Source organism: Dryobates pubescens, chromosome 11, assembly GCF_014839835.1.
Source record: "Dryobates pubescens isolate bDryPub1 chromosome 11, bDryPub1.pri, whole genome shotgun sequence".
Taxonomy (NCBI): Eukaryota; Metazoa; Chordata; class Aves; order Piciformes; family Picidae; genus Dryobates; species Dryobates pubescens.
In genome coordinates this window covers 20,343,807-20,361,478 of record NC_071622.1, presented here as the reverse complement: position 1 = coordinate 20,361,478, position 17,672 = coordinate 20,343,807, and the positions used below count along the sequence as shown (strand labels likewise).

The 17,672-nt window shown below is 37.0% G+C and overlaps 1 protein-coding gene across 19 annotated transcripts in view; it reads left to right on the top strand.

Moving 5' to 3' along the window:
* The window catches only part of ADGRL2 (adhesion G protein-coupled receptor L2), a 316,422-nt gene that overhangs the window by 252,942 nt on the left and 45,808 nt on the right, over positions 1 to 17,672 (top strand). For 14 of the 19 annotated variants that reach the window (XM_054165502.1, XM_054165511.1, XM_054165506.1 and 11 more), the window contains 2 exons: positions 12,421 to 12,530; positions 17,142 to 17,156. In XM_054165502.1, the coding sequence (XP_054021477.1) occupies positions 12,421 to 12,530; positions 17,142 to 17,156 (125 nt within the window). The remainder of the gene's footprint in view (positions 1 to 12,420; positions 12,531 to 17,141; positions 17,157 to 17,672) is intronic. The other 5 variants (XM_054165513.1, XM_054165507.1, XM_054165503.1 and 2 more) reach the window with 1 other exon arrangement.

Genomic DNA, 17,672 nt, shown 5'->3' with positions numbered 1-17,672 from the left:
CATAAATTAGGACAGATTAATATGAATTAAATATATGTAAATAAATTATAAGTAGTTTCTCGTGTTATAAAGTCAGCAGTAGTGATGAAAGTTAAAAGTTTTCATTAGTAACACAAAGAAATAGAATTTAAAAAGTATTATAGTGAAGCTGTTTAATTCAGAGGAAAAGAATGAAGAGTAAAATGGGTTTAAAAATTAAAAGGTAGCTACAGAGTAGTACAGAAATGGGCAGGTCTCATACTCTGGAAATTTCCTTCTGCCACGGTATAATCTCCTGCTTATAATAAAACCCCACACCTTCTGACCTTTGTGGCTCAATTAAACTTTCTAGCTGAATTCAACAAAAAAAACCTCCCATAGATTCTGCCTGTGCCCAGGGTATACAGTCTAAAAAGGAGTGACCATATTCATGGCATTTTGACATTAATGAGGTTGCTGAAATGGACGAGTTTAAGGATCAAAGGTACGAGCCATAACAGTATTTTACAGCATTTCTTTTTTTACTCTCTAATAAGAAAATTGCTATCTAATTGCTTAATAAATGGGCCATGAGTACTGAAAGACATAGATAATTTCCCTTTTTGCATTTTATTTTCTACATATTGCACAACAAGTATTAGCAAAAAACAGTGTCCACAAACGAAAGAGAGGTTGGTTTTTTTTGTGGTGGTTGGGGTTTTTTAAAAATTATTTTATTTTTTTCTGCAATAACTGTGAATGAAAGGAGTTTGAATATATGTTCTTTGATTTAGTATGGTAGCCAACTTCTACGCTTTTTCAAGAAGTAATCTTAAAAGCTCGTGTTGTACTGGCAAAACAAAATCAAACCAAGAATTGAACTAGAATTTCTGGTTTATATATAAAGATTGGATGCCTGTCTCCTACATTATTTAGAGTGCTTATCCTGTTTATATCAGTGACAGAAGAGTGCGTGCTACTTTCTCAGAAGAGTACTGTCTTTGCCGCTTCACAGCACAGTGCCTTGTACTCCCAAGCTTGCACATGGTGTTAGCAGATATTTAAAGCACTTCAGCGTAACATTTTATAGGTCATGATGAATTGAGCCTATAAAACAAGTTACTGCAATGAAGTTAATGCAGTCTTAAGAGTGTTACATAGATGGAATGCCCAGTATTCATCATATTTTTGGCTTGCTGTAGACGCATCAATGGGGAGTAAAAGTTCTTATCACATAGATATTTTTTTTCCCACTGCAATACAGCAGCTATTGAAACCTTTGAATTTCAAGCTGTTCTTCCACGCACACATTAAAAACAGGAAAAAAAGAAGTTGGGTAGAAGAATAATTTATTTAGTTAAGCAAACTGCCATAACCAAAGTCATACAGTTTGAACACTTTAGAGGAAGAAAGTCTTACTACATAATGACACTGAGTTGTATAACATTGCATATGGCAGAATAACATATCTTGCTGTTTTATGTGCAAAGGCGTCTATATTCTTTTCTTGGTAGCAATCTCTGATCTTTAACCTTACTATTCATTGCTTCTCAGATAATTGCTTCTTGTAGTATGTATCTATATGATGAAGAAGCAGTTTTGTAATTTATTTAGTACACACATTTTCCCAGCAGTGTACAATTGTCTTTTCACCATAACTCAAGTTTGTGCTCCTTGTCCTCTGTTTAAGTGTAGCAGTAATGTGACAGTTCTGAACTTAGAATCTTTCCCTGTTTACTGAATCTCTTAACAGCACTGAACTCAACTGTACTATTGCACTCATGTAGGTGTTTTCTCATGTAGAATGTAGTAGCACTGATACTGCCTTCGGTATATTATTTTAGTACCAGCATTATTGGTCGGTATAGAAAACATCATTTACTTTGTATATTTAGCTCCTTAGATAACTTTGCTGCCTTTGTGACAGCAAAAGAACACCTCCTGGAGTTACATTTGAAACAGGAGCACTTTGGGTAATGTACTGTAGACAGAACACATATGAGTTAGTGCTCAGTTATCATAAATGCCATCAGCAATGCCTTGTTGCTTTCTTATCAGCAGCTTCCTGCTGTCAGCCCAGTGCTTATTTCAATAGAAAAGGATTTACATCAGATGTAATATAGCATTATGTATGGCTAACGTGGGGTTTTTAATTGTGCAGGCACATGCAACTCCTTCAGTGGTAGACAGTCTGATAAAAGGATTAGATCATGAATATTTTTGACACAATTAAACATTATCTGTGCTTTAACAGAATCAAGACAGTGAATTTTCTGTTGTGATTTTTTTACAGAGGTAGTTGACTTGCATTAAAACTCACACAGGATTTTTGCAGATGTAAAAACAAGCAAATAGAAGCAGATCCCTACACTTCATTGGGCTTAAAACTGGAGGTTCCAAGAATCAGAAAGTGCACAGCTCAAATCAGTAACTTAATCTCTTAACTTCAAATCACAAATAAGAAAGTGATATTGTGTTTTCCAAGTTAACACAGGGATACTTTTGCAGAGGAAGTCCTATATCTGGAAGCCTTGCAAGCTTTCTAGATGATAATTAGATCCAGACATCACAGTGGGTAATGAATAACAGTGTTTTGGCCTCTTGCTCAGCATTTTTCTTCAAGTTCTATTGAGCCGTAGAAATTGGTCACACCACAGCCCTGTGGAATTGGTAGATATGCCGTGGTGGGCACATGGCCTCTGCTGATGAAAATTATAACCCAAAAAGGGGGGTATTCCCTGAGGCAAGTTTACAAAAAACAATTTATTCTTTTTCACCCTGTAAAACTCATCTTACATGCAGGATCTCTTACATTATTACAAACTCTAATCCTCTGAGTGGGTAATTAACGGACCAGAAAAGCCATTTGTGGAAAGAAAGAGCCATAAGGGTGAAAAATATTTCTCCACTGAATGATCTTTAAGGAGTAAATAATTACAAGAGTGAGAGGTTTGGGATGACCAATCTAAATCTGAACATAATTAGGATGAACACATTTTGAAAATCAAAGCAGTTGGCATGTGCAACAATTCTCATATCAGAAGACTAATTAAATATTTAAAAGCCCAAACCCCCTTACTATTCACAGAAAAATAACCTGCCACAAAAGGGTCTATAACTTTGCAGATAATTAGGAAGGGTTACAGGGCGGGGGGGGGGGGAAATATCACAAATTGTCTCCAAGGTTCTGCAAGGTCACGTCTTATTATGGTGTATCTTTTATATGGTCTGATAACAAGTTTCTTGCTAATTTAATCTAACTAGGGCATCCCATAGCGATTTCCCATTTCCCTTGTTAAAAATGTGATCATTTTTCTATATGCAAACTGCAATAGGTGAACATTTTTATAAATAATTGCTCCTAATTGATACAGTCTATAGTACTTTAATTATTCAAGGGGAATGCATGTGTTAAAGTTCAGTTAGGGTTGCCACCACCACACACCCCCATTTGAAATTGTCCTCACATTTCCATTGTAGAGGGAAACCAAAGGACACTGTGAAATCATGTTGCCTTGATGGCTGGTTCTGTCAATTAGTAAGTCTTACTTTCCTGTTAGAGCCAAGATACATCTATATTTCTGCAAACAGAAGAGCTGTGTTAAGCTCAGGAGACTCATGGTGAATTAAGCTGAATATGCATTTAAGTGACCTGGAGGTCCAGTTCAAGTATGAACACTAAAAGTGCATTGAGGCTTTCACATTTCAGAAGTTGCAGTAACAAAGCACACCTGTCATTTGAAGTGTCTTATTTTAGTAATTAAAGTGGGTGATTTTTAAAAATACATTGAAGATCTGTGGAAATTAACGTGAAGGATAAAGCTTCATGTTTTCAATAGTATAATTCTTCAAGTTACTCATTTGATAATGACTCAGAGGCTGCTTTAAGTTATATAACTAATAACTACACAATGAATATGCTACATACCAAGCTATGGATAAAAAGATCGACAGTGCTGCAAAAAAAAAAAAAAGTTTTAAAGGGTTTTAACTCATCCTGTGGTCTTTACCTGAGGGTTTTTTCTCCTGCATGTTTGTTGCAGCATTTTGCCTAAGGATTAGACACTGTGCTTCAGGATTTGCACCTGCATTTTCTATACGCTTTAGTGCTGTGCTTCAGAAATAAATATCCCTTTGTAAGGGTCTGATACTATTGCCCAGACCTATGTTTCTCCTCTGAAACCTGCTCAACCCACAAGACGTGATACTGCGCTGAGGCTCATTCCGTGTGAGTAATCTGTTAGTCTCCCTCAGGTATTATGATGCGGCACTACTAAAGTTTTCACTGCTAAATACGCATAGCTGCAGGCTGTTTATTTTGTTTAAATGGTGGAAGACATAATTGGATCTTTAGAATTGATATGTTTCAGAAATGTGGATCTGCTTGGCTTAGTTGGTGTGCTAAGACACACTGTCTGAATCCCATGCCGCATTTTGCTTGCAAATAAACGTGAACATAAATAACATGATAGGAACATGAATATGACTTTATTCCATTTCTTCTTCCTCAGGTGGGGTTGCGTTAGAAACATTTCCTCTAAAAGGGAGGTTTCCTCTGCTTCATACTGTTGCAGGGTTTGGGTTTGCACCTATGCAGACATCACCAGGAGATTTTTCCTTTCGCACATGTAATTGCATTTCTTGGTGCCTTGTTTTCCTGTCTTTGCATTACAATCTGTTCATGGGCTCTGGTAGTGCTAACAGAACAGGCCTTTCATATATGTGTAGAAAGTACTGGGGATAGAAAGATGGCATTATAGAAGCACCTTAGAAATTAACAAGGGAAGTCAGGAGTTACATACTCTACTGAAATCTACATTTCTTTTTCTTTTCCCACCCTTTCCCCGCCTTCCCCTTTTCCCCCCAATATTTTATTGGAGCACTGGAGCAGGCTTCACAGAGAGGTTGTAGAATCTTCTCTGGAGGCTTTAAGAAGCCACCTTGATGGGTTCCTGTGTGGCCTGCCATAGGTGATCCTGCTTTGGCAGGTGGGTAGACTTGATCTCTGGAAGTGCCTTTCAACGCCTAACATTTTCTGATCTCATACTCCAGTTTCAGGTTAATAATAACAACCCCATAATAATTGAGGTTGCACCAATAAACAAAGTACTGGAACAAGGATGAATTGTACCACATAAAAAATAGTTCTGATAGTTTAAATGTAAGTGGGAAGATTTGTCTTTTTCTGTTCCTCTACTGAGTTTAGAGGACGTGAACACTAAAAGACAAGCAGGTCATAACTAGATGTATGAAAATTGTAAGGAGAGGTTGAAAGCAAGAATTACTTTGACATGCAAGTCTGATACACATTCATTGATAGTGAAACAGACTGAGTTGTACTAAGAAAGGGCCTGTGGGAGTTGCATGTTTTCTTTTGTGTTCTATTGTCTATTTGGAATTTTCATCCTTAATGTGTACCTTAGACTCCCACAAGATTACCTTGTATAAAGAAAACACAATTAAATACTACTGCATATTTATTGGGCGAACAACGCTATGGTGCATCTACTTCTCCAATATCAATTATACATTACTTACCTTCCTTATGTCATGTTTATTCAGTAATTGGGAAGATTGAACAAATTGTCACTATTATGTGTAAAAGAAAAATAGAAACTATTTTCTCAGTTTTTTTTTCTTTTCCCAAAATACTTTTCATTCAAACCCACCAAGTTTGTTGTTGTAGTGGTCATATTGCCAAGTGCATAGAAAGTTCCAAGGCTGGGTTGTGAATTTTCAAACCAATTTCTATCATGCCTTACTGCTTTAGCAGTCAAAGGAAGATCTTTAGTATCCAGAAGCAATTCTTAAAGATCACATTCTCTTTATATACATGCTTATGTATGATCTCCCAGTTTTTCCTTAGATTATGAAAAGTGCTACCACTGCACACTAAATTAATTTTCCCTCTGAGCTAAGAAAAACAGGTGCAATTTCTCCCCCCCACCCCCATTGCTGATTCCCTCCTAAAAATTTTACAGATTCTGACTTGAAAATAATTTCTAGAAAATTTCATACATGAGTAAGCAAAGTTGCCTGTGTGGCATCCTGGGTTGTGTAAAAATGGTTGCAGCACTATGTCCGTCTTCAAGGAAGCACAGCTCTGTAGGAGCGTGCGTGCTCACTTTTCCTGTGCTACTGCTGCTACGATTGCTGGAGTGCAGTGGATAGTGTACTGATGGCTGGCCAGTGCTGCTTCAAATCAGGGCTTTCTAGCAAGGCTGAGGGGTTTTAGCAGGTGTTTTTTTCAGGCTTTGTTTAGGCCAAATTGTCTAACTCACTAGTTTTTGGAATGTAATAATGTATTTCTTTTGAGGTGAAATTGGAACTCAGAATTTCCATACATTCCTTTCAAAAACTTTATTGTGGTGTATGTTTGTGCATACATGTGTATCTATACACACCCCTCAAAATAAAACTCTGTTTTCTGGCTTTTATATGTAAGTTTCATGCAAGTTTGTAAAACATAGTGTTTAAGTAATGCCTGACATTTTCATACATACGTAATTTTGAGTTTAATAGGAGGAATGGAGGTTTAGTGCACATCCATACAAAAGCACAAGCACATCTCTCATGGCAGTCATAGACCTAATAGGAATACACATGTAACAACAGCTAATTATTCTGCGCTTTACCAGAGGTTTTACTCAGGTTCAGGAATTTCTCATTTCAAAATACTCTGTTGTTTAAAGTCAATATATGGAGTGTAGTCATTCCACATTCCCATCTCTCTTTACTCAGACTGCAGCTCACCCATGGTGAATAAGGAACCAGAAGACCATATGGACTATGTGGTGCTACAACTCAGAGTTTATGTGCCTCAAGTGGTGTTTAAGCAGATTGCTCCAGGCGATATGTAGGAACATGTCATCATGCTAGCTTTTAAGTATTTAATCAATATGCTGAAAGAGAAATATTGTCACATCTGACTTAAAAGTTTCAAAACATACTAAGATGGATTTCTTAAATGCATTGACAGTTTTATTAAAAATTAATTTTATTTCTTAAATGTGGCTTTGTACTGTGGGTTTTTTTTTCCTTTTAAAAGTGAGGTACGCATGACTTTCTGTGTTTGCCAATTTTACCTTGCTTAATGTGAAACACTAACAGAAGTACAGCATTAAGAATACCCTGAATTCTTTTGATAGCCCATTTCTGGGCTATCTGGGGATGAACCCACATCCTTTTCAAAATACTATAATATTTCTTTTATGATACTGTCTTTGTCAAAGTTATGTATACAAAACAAAAGCCTTTGAAGGATTAATTATAATGTGGATATTATTTCATACATGCCTTAGGTTAGGAAGAAGTCCTACACAGAGTGATTGCCCATTGGAATGAGCTGCTAGAGGAGGTGGTGGAGTCACCATCACTGGAGGTGTTCAAGGAAGAGATTTGATAGGGTGCTTGGTTGCATGGTTTAGTTGATTAAGTGGTGTTGGATGATAGGTTGGACATGACGATCTTGAAGGTCTCTTCCAACCTGGTTTATTTTAAAATTCTATTCTAAATTCTAAAATAATGATGCAAATGGCAAGAACCACTTGGAAAGGAACTGTATCTTGATGTGACTGATGTGACTTACCCATAATGACCTTTTTTTTTTTTCCTTAAATCCATGAAATGCTAGTGCCTTTCCAGAATCTGCTGCTCAGATTCCAGCACTTCACTTCTTCACTTCCTGGTCCAGTCATGATATACTGTGTTTCTCGTTCTGTTGCTGGAGTATTTGTTCAAGTTCATAGATTTTGCATTTTTAATCTTCCCTAGAACAGTGGTGAAAAATGGCCTTTGGCAGAAGATAATGAAATTTTCTTAATTTATATTTTCAAGCAGAAGCTTCAATTGAAAATGGCATCCTATGGCCTGGAGACATAGCTGTAGTGCAAGTTTCAGGGGAGCTGTAATAATAATGCAGTGCCAGCAGTGACGAGGAACGATGGGACAGTGAAGAAGTAATTTCAGAAAGAAAAGAGCATGTACCAAAGCTTTGTTGTAGTATATCTAATGATCTGCTGAAGATTCCCAGTGGCTTTTGGGAGCATGACAGGAGAAACCAACGTTATCTTGCTAAAACAGGAGCCCTTGCCTAATCAGCAGAACAAGATTATTGATTAAAACACCTCACAGAATATATTGCATGTGGAATCTCATCTCTGTACGTTGCGTGGGGAAAAGTGTAATAACGAGCATAAGATAATACAAAAAAAAAGAGCAAAAGCAATTTTTTGGGAATTGTACAAGTCAAGATTAAGAGTTGAAATATGAACAAATTATCATGGAAAATACATCTGTCCTTAAAGCTGAGCACAGAAGGGAGTGGATACAGCAGGGACATGGCTCCATCAAGAGCAGAAGCTTACAGCCTGACTGGAGCTGCTTTACTTGCCTTTTTATCTATATGCATCTGAAATGTGAAGGGGCCACTCCTCATTTGCACAGCCTTCTTCCTAAGGTGGAAGGAGTTCAGATATTGTACTCTAACTGTTAATTAAACACTCCATTTGATTTTTAGATTACTCTAAGCAATGCATCTGCATTACAAAAATGTAACCTTTCTTCATTCATACTAAAGTACTGAAGAAAGGAGTGTTAGAGTACATAGTTGTTCCATGCATTCATGAGAATAGCAATACTTCCTACATTTCCCTTTGCAAACCTTTTGTCACTGTTAGAAGAGGAACCTGAATTATCATTCCTCCAGTGCTACAGTTAGTCTTAAACTGACAAGATTTCAAATATAAATCGTATGCTACCTTTCATAAATCAGCTGTTACTGAGTTTGTATAGAGTTCTTTGCAGATCTGCTTTATTTCTTTGTAAATGACAAATTCATTGTATCATAAATTGTTGTGAAAGTTGTCGGTGTCTTAAGTGTGAAGACATTTCTCAGTGTGAGATCATCTGAATTTTAAGACTGTAAAACAAAACCTGAGACTACATATTTTAGCATGCACTAAGGCAGTGAAGCAGATTACACTTAAATGATATTTAAAACCTACAGAAAAATTTACAGACACTGAAACACTAAAGAATTGTGATTTAACTGCTTAAATAGGCAGAAACTGACAGCTGCTGTAGTTGCTGCTTGGTTTGGGGTTTTTTGGGTTTTGGGGTTTTTTTTGAGGTTTCACGGAAACTGAAATATGGCAACTGTGTAACAAAGTTACCCGAATGTTCACTTTTAAAAACATGAATGTCTTCTTAATCAAGTGTCTTTAACTTGAAATCTTAGAAATGCACAAAAATCACAACCTTACATGAAAATTACTCTGGTTTTATAAAATGTGACCATCAATACAGAAAATCAGTGATTTGAATGTAAAAAAACCTGCAGCATGCTGCACAAATCCTTCTATTCATTTAGTTACTCAACTAAATTTGAGGAGTGGTGTTGGTGTTTGTAGAAGTGCTGTATACTGCAGTAGTGGACATAGCTCATTGTTTTGGAAATGGAATCTCCTTTATTATGGCCAGTGGTTAGCGAGTGAAATCTTGTATGAAGAAATAGTCAGATGTTTTTAGAAGGTCAGCAACTTCCTGTAAACACCACTCAGTGCTTGAAGTTTGAAGTTTGACACTGGCACTTACAGAAAATGCATCATTTTCTTCTGAATTATTGTTATGTATCCTTCCAATACAAGCGGGCATGAAGTTCATCGCAGTTTCCTAACTGATGGCAGTGTTATGAGTCTCTTACTGGTGGAAAATAGAAGACAAGAAAATAACTTTTTGTGGGGAAACAAGAGTTCATCTTATGGAAAAGATTTACAAATACTGCTAGTAGGTTTGTTGGGGTTTTTTTCCCCCCACAGCATCCCCAACCATCATCAGTTTCATTCTCAAGCAATTTCTCAGAATATGTATTCATTTTATTTTATAACAAATCAATATTTCTCTCTTAATTGCCACCCATTCAAGTGAGAAATGAAATTTTCATACAGCTCAAAGCTGTGGAAACCATTACACTGAATGATGCACTAAACAGTCTTTTTCCAGGGATTATTTTGGCTTTAGTGTAAGGTTTTCACTAAAGAAACAGGTATGTAAAGAAATTAATTACAAAATCTTATATCCAGTGTTTTCTCATGGTTAGTCTGACCTCCAGCGTGGAGCATGAAAAAGCACATATGGGGGTTAGAACAGAGAGGCCAATGAGGTTTGAGACCATATTACCTTTTACTGGCTCCTGCTATACAACACACACAAGAGCAGCACTTTGACCTTTATATGAGTACAAAAAGTGTCACTGTTGGTGCATTTTGCATGGAGCCCTCTATATAGGAAGGACATGGACCTGATGGAGCGGGTCCAGAGGAATGCTGTGAAAATGATCAAGGGGTTGGAACACCACTGCTACAAGGACAGGTTGAGGGAGCTGGGGTTGTTCAGCCTGGAGAAGAGGAGGCTCCGAGGAGGCCTTCCAGTACCTGAAGGGGCCCTAAAAGAAGGATGGAGAGAACTGTTTACAAAAATGCCTCTAGTGACAGGATGAGAGGCAATGGCTTCAAACTACAGGAGAGCAGGTTTAGATTGGATGTTAGGAACAGGTTCTTTACCATGAGGGTAGTGGAACAGGTTGTCCGGGGAGGTGGTTGGAGCCCCATCCCTGGAGATATTCAGAGTGAGGCTTGACAGGGCTCTGTGAAACCTGAGCTAGTTGAGGATGCCCCTGCTTACTTCAGAGGGATGGACTAGATGACCATCAGAGGTTCCTTCCAATCCAGACCATTCTATGATTTTCAGTATTACAGATTCAGTACAGATTTTCTCTGCAGTGTGGGTGCACATTTCATAACTGCAGCATGAGTCTGAATACCATTGAATGTGTCATATTTGTTGTGGATTCTCTACTGTGTGAGCTGTTGCCATGAATTACAGTGCTGTAGTGGTGTCATACCTGTGCAGTAGCTGCACACGGTACCTGCCTGTGCTATCTGGAAAGTCACTGAGTCACTGCCATGAGCAGCACAGAGGTGACAGGTGAGTTCTTCACCATCTATGTGAATCCGTGGTTATGTATACAGAAATCCCTGGCTATTTTGAGTTAATTCTGCAATTGTGAGCCTTATGAGGCCAGAAATAATTATCTTAAAAAAAACCCAAACCCAAACACTGATGGAGTCAGGAGAGTTGTTTGCTCAGCAGAGGCACAGCATATCCTGGCCACAGTTCTGTGTTAGTTTGATGAGTATATAAAAAGGATAGTGATTTATATCAGAGTTCTTCAAATGTGTTTGCTCTACATTTTATGAGGTAGCATGAATTATTCTTATACCTGTTGGGAATGTACAGCTGTGGAAAATTGTTGATACAAGACAGATTATTTTAGCTTGGGGTGTGGTATTCAGGGAGTGTGGGAAGTAGCAGACCAGTAGAGAAGTTGATGTACAGCTGGAGTCAAAGGCTAGGCTATTACTTAAGTTCAGACTCCTGTTATTCAGTTTGCTGACAAACAAAACTAACCCATGAGAAGATCAGCCAAGCTCTTTTTCTTTTATTCACCAAACTCCCTGACCTCATTTTTTCTTTCACTTCCTTCTGACTGTTTTTTCTGAACTATGTTTTGACCCTCTCTTTAGGGTTATATAATTGTTATTCCATTTTTAACTTCTGAGTTTTTGTTTTGTTTTATTCTTCTTCAGAAAAATGAATAGTTGACTAAAACCTCTTGATTATTATGATTTAAAAAAACCTTTTGAAAACATTAAATTCAGTAGATTTTGTGGTTAGAGGCATTGTAATTAAGTTCTTCTTTGTATGAAAATGCATTGACTTCTATTGTTAAGCAAATCATATATGTTTCAGTAATTAGCCTCCCCGAAAATATGTTAATTGATTTTCTTGCAGTTCTTTTTCTTTGCTTTTCTTATTTCCTCAGACAACCATTCTTTATGTCTTCCTGTAGCCTAACAGAGGAAGCTTTGAGTCCACCAGTTGTCTCTAAAATGATTAAAATGGAAATGCTAATGATGTTTGTCTGCAGTAACTGTTACAACCAAAGTAATTTCTTTGAATCACACCAAAAATATCTCTGAAATGTAAAACCACTCAATAGTCTGTATATCTCTAAAGGTGAAGGAATCGCTCATTTCTGTTATGGTACTGTATTCAAAATTACACATTTCTTTCATTTTATATCTTTGCTTTGATTTTATTGAATAGTAGTATCAAATCAGTATATATTTGGGACAGCTATCTCTACCGGTAGAAATGACTGACATAGGAAATAACATCGACCTGCAAATCAAATTTTAAAGTATAAATCCTCAACTGAAATACTGTCTTGAAGCCTGATTTATGAACTTTGACTTACGTAGTATTAATTACTTTCATTGTTTTATGTATTGGACTGCCCAAGTGTGAAGAGAGTTAGCACTGCATATAGTACTTTAGCATGAACTTGTAAATTAAATATAATTTTAAATTGATTAACTTAACTTTATTTTCCCATTACAGGTGCAACAACCGAACACAATGTATAGTAGTGACTGGGTCAGATGTGTTTCCTGATCCTTGTCCTGGAACATACAAATACCTAGAAGTTCAGTATGAATGTGTTCCTTATAGTAAGTATAATCTTTTTATTCTTGCTCACTTCCTCTGGCCCTCACAATTAAAGCTAGAGTGCCATTAGATGGAAAAGAAGCATATGTTTCTGGCCCACAGACCCATTACGCATGCAGAGCACTTGCAGGCTAGGGTCTCCAATTAGCTTCACAAAGTGTGGAAGGAAGCCATGGTGTGGTGCTGGCCAAGTGTCTGTCTGTGTTCTTAAGTGTTTGGCTTTTAAGGCTACTGTTTTTCCAGAAAACAAACTCAAATTAGCTATTCAATAGGCCAGATAGAAATTTGTACTTTTGCCCACTACCAGTTGCTGACAAATTGGCTTGGCTCACAGACATCTAAAGCAGGAATTGACTTCAGTTTTAATCATGATCTGCTTGAAAAGCTACCTGCTGTTGTGATGACTTTGGGTGCACAGCAAAACCCAACACTGACACTTGGAGGCAATGTCTCATTTTGGGGACATTGTAAGAGGACTTTGTGCTTCAAGGGCATGTTACAAGTGAACACAGATTTGGAATGAATAATTAATAAGTTACTTGGACTTGATTCTTAAAAGCAATGGAGAAGAGAGTGAGAAAGATACGTTCACTTTTAATGTAAAGAGAAAATACAAGTTGTGCCGTGGATTGACTGCAAACAAAATACTGAAATCAGATTGAGATAGAAAATTCTGAAGTTACAGCTACTTTAGCAGTTTTGTACAATATTGTCTCTAATGCCAGAATCTAGTAGCTTTAGGCATACTTCTTATTTCCTTGCAATAATTAATGCCTCTTTTTTTTCCCCCCATGTATGTATGTTTATAAAAGTTCTACAGATTCAACACTTTTAACTGGTTTTGCTTTCTTGTAAGGTCATTCTTTGCAGGGACTTCTCCCTCATCCCATAACTCAACAGAGAAATAGCTGTGTTTGCAATGGAATCTGAGCAGTGCACTGATCATTCCCTTAAGTTACTATTAAGTGTGAATTTCTTGATCTGCAGTAATCCTTAACCAAAGTCACATTTTCTGTTGGTACAGGAAACAGGCCAGGTCTGAGATGCAAAAACACTGTGGTGACAGTATATGTCCAAAAAGGAAAGAAATGAGTTCTGGCATAAGCAAAGCTATGTCAAAACCATCCATACTGTTTCCTGCACAATTTTAAAATTTAGACTTCTTAAACAGAAATACTACTTACTCTTACTCTTCACCACATTGAACCTTCACTGTTGTAAAAGGCCAAACACAGATCATCTGTTTTTTCTTCATTTCTGCTGTGTCATTGTGAAATGGTTGCTTGCTGATTTTTTTTTTTTCTGTACCATTTGTAGGATTGGAAGCCTACTGCATAGAGTGATCCCTAGCACCATTCCTCCTGTGTGTAGTATCGGTGGCTTGTTATAACTGTTCTTCTTGTGCCACTTTTGAGGAGTGATGTCTTGCCCCAATCTAACCAAAGTTTTGTTCCACTAAGATCACTTTCACTTTAGCGCTATTTTCATTTCCAAATTCTCAGAAAGAGGGCAGTGCATCTGATTCCAAACCATAAGGTCAGTCAAATGACAAGAGGTTGTTTCCAGTTCCAGTAGGCTAGCTCATAGAGAAAAAGTGTAATGCAAATAATGTTCAAACATAATTTTTTATGCTGTTTTAGGAAGAGAAGTGTGGATATGTTCTACCGATTGGGTATTGCTATCTACGTGAATCTTTTCTTTTCCAGTTTTCAGAAGTATAGTGCCACAGCGCGGCCTACCCTGTACTCTAACATGTAGTTGTTCTACTTTTAAAGTGCTTGTTTTTGTTTACTGTCAATTGCATTGGTCTACCTGTTGAATGATATAATTCTGTGTCTATCATAATTCAGGATTCTGGATGCTTCTTGTCTTTCAAAGTCTATAAGTTTTGGAATTTGTGAACTGCAGTATGTACACTGGTGACTCTGTGCCCAATTCCAGAACTGTAAGAGGCATTACTTGTTACTACCAGCAGTCATCAAAAAGGTTGCCAGCTACTAAAATTGGTTTTGAAGTTCGATTCCAAATTACATTGTGCTTCAGTAGCCATTTCTGTTACTGACCATCTTTCTTCCCTGTCCCACAAAGCCTATCCTTTTTTGACGCCTGGTAAACTCCAGTTACCAAGTTTAATTTGTTTCTCATTCACTTGTTCCAGTGTTTCATAACTAAACATACAGAAGGTCTGAAATCATTGTTTGCGGATAACAGCTGTCCCTGCATGAGAGATGTGTTTGGAAGGTGGGATAGGATTTTGTGGGTCTAGGAAGGGAGGTTTTCAGCAATCATAGCGCTTCTAACAGAAGTTCAGTTATGGTTATTACTGTTTCTGAACTTTATCTTCAGTTATTACTGCCAAACTGCAAAATTTGCTGTGTCTCACAGTGGCACCTTTCAGTCCATGCAAGACTACAAATCGCCATTATATCAGTTTTTGTGGCAAAAGATGGGAGTTCTTACACACTAGAGATGGTGTCACCTTTATACAGAATGCAGTTTATGAGTTCCTTTGTGCCTTGCTGGCCTCCAGAAATACATAGCTGCTTTTCTGATCCTGTATACTGATTGAACTTCCTCTGGGTTTTATATTTGTTGCCCTCATAAGTACTTAACGAAAAGCTTCCTTTTTTTGCATCTGAAAGGGTAGACAAAAAAAAAATAATCTCTTGAGATACTCACTTGGATCTCCAATGAAGCTCAAGTTCTAGACAAATTTGATAGGCATTGCTTTGTCCTAGAGTGTTGCTGATTAAATTACAGAGTACCATACCTGACATTTCTCTCAATTATGATGTGCAATGTACTTTGATACTTTGAATAACGAAAGTCAGCTGTTTTTCAAAGAAGAACATCAAAACATTTTGTACATCATTTTTACTTTGAGTCTTTTTTGGACTCAGGGATTCAATTAAAAAAACACTAAACCCACATTTTAAAGTGTTGTATTGGTGGGACTTTGCAGCATTTGTTTATTTCAGTAAGCCCATCTGTCCCTGAAAAATGTGCAGCTGTACACCAATGCATGAAGAGCAGGCATGCCAGTAATGATTTTAGATATCGCTACCTTTTTTCCTCATCTCCTATTACTAATTCTAAGCAGGTACAATACAGTATTGCACTTTGGCAAGGAATAAACTCACACATTAAATTTCACTAACAGAATCATCCGAAAGTTGTTAACACTGACTGAAACTCAGGAATTCACCTCAGAATACATCTTCTGTTTGCTTGGATAACTCAAGAATTACAAATTGCAGAAAACCAAGTATTTTACCTAAAGGTGTATAAATGAACAAAGGCTGGGAAAGTGCTCCTCATTTTGAGAATATTAACCCCCTCCCACTCCCCCGTAAAGTTTTGGAATTGTTCCCTGAAGAAACAGTAGATCAGCTTAGCCAGTACTATTCTCTCAAAACAATCATATGTAATTTTGTTACATGAAACTGAAAATCTGAAACTTTATATATGGAACATACAAATATGTTCTCTGGGCTAATACTGCAATACTGAAAATGTAATAGCAGCACAAATAGTTTTGATACAGTTCCTTGGTAGCGGCAGCTGCTGTTACACAGATTGGTACATCTGTCATTTGCCAGGTCATTTTATGAAACTAAGGGAGCATACTTAAAAGGCTACTGAGTATATGAAATAGATTTTATTGCAAATAATGATTGGAAATCTATTTACTAGCTGGACTTCAGCTATATGTCTTCCTGTAATATGTTCCTTAAAACTTCCTTGGGGAAAAATTGCTGTAGTAATATAACTTTGTTAATCGGGTTCAGTTTATATTTTCCATGTATGGTGGCCAGATGGATGTTTCTTTTCAATGCTTAGTATGACTGTCTTTGCATACTAGCTTGCTGACTGGGGCTTAAATCGATGATGCTGGAGGATATCTGAATAAGCTAAATGTTTTTCTCCTCTCTTTTCCTCTTGCTTACTGTTCTTTTGCTTCTTTTTTCTAGATGTTTTTGCTTATTCCTTCTAGTCTGGTTTTGCAGTTATAGACTAAGAAGTGGCAAAAAAAATCTCAAGATTCACATTCAGAAAAACAAAGCCTAGTGAGAGTTAAAGGATGCAAGCTGCTTTCTTTACAAGAAAGAAAAGCAGAGGAATGTGTGGGACAAAGATGGGGGAAGGTTTATTAAGTACACATACAAACCTATTTAATGAATATACTGCATTGGGGATTTATAATGATCTAATTAATATGTATATGTGCACTTGCACATATATGATAAATTAATGTGTCATTAAAAAACTAACTTGATCTCATTATACTTTGAGAAGAGTATATATAGCATGCATTAGTAAAGTCATTCATTATTTATTCAGGTTCACTAAGTGAAACTACATGCCAACATATCTGTATTGCCTTCTTAATCTACTAAAATGATTGATCCATGTTCACTTGTGTAACCGTAGAATCTCTCTCCTGCTAGGTTTTCCTGTTGTCTGTTTTCTCTTTACCCAATATAGTGCAGTTCTGATTCTCCCTATATTTAGCGTCTGTTACTAATTTAATCTTTAGATTAATAGTCAATTTATGTTAATCTTCTTTCTTTTTTCCTTGCACTTTTTTATTTTTCTTCCGATGCTTAAAATAGAAGTGGAGCAAAAAGGTAAATAACGTATACAGTCCAAACCCCAGCTCCTTGTTATGTGCCTTATGGATGTTAACCTCTTCCCTTCCCCTCCCCACAACACTCTTATATTATGATAATCAGCAGGATCTCATAAGTACACCTCATAAAGAAGACTGTTTGCAATAAAGTGACTTGGCTGCTTAAAGTAGGTGGCGGGGTATAGTGTCTGAAATACTTGGGCTGGAGGGAAGACTCCCTTGCTTTTTTCTCTCCCTTTCTCTTTGTCTTTCTTTCCCTCTCTTTCTCTCACCCTTGGGTAAATTCCTGTTAATCAAGTGTCATCTTGCCTGGCTTCCAGAACCCTCTCCATAGCATGCCATGGTTACAGGGTTTCCTGGTTTGTTTCATTCATTGCTTTGGTTGTGTTTTGTTTTCTCTGCTCCGAATTGCTTTCTTTATATACCTGATGATTTGTTTTGTTCCTTTAATTTTAATCGAGGCACCTCCTTTTTCAGCCTCACCACTTCTTAAAGTTCTAAACAAGTTGATGTG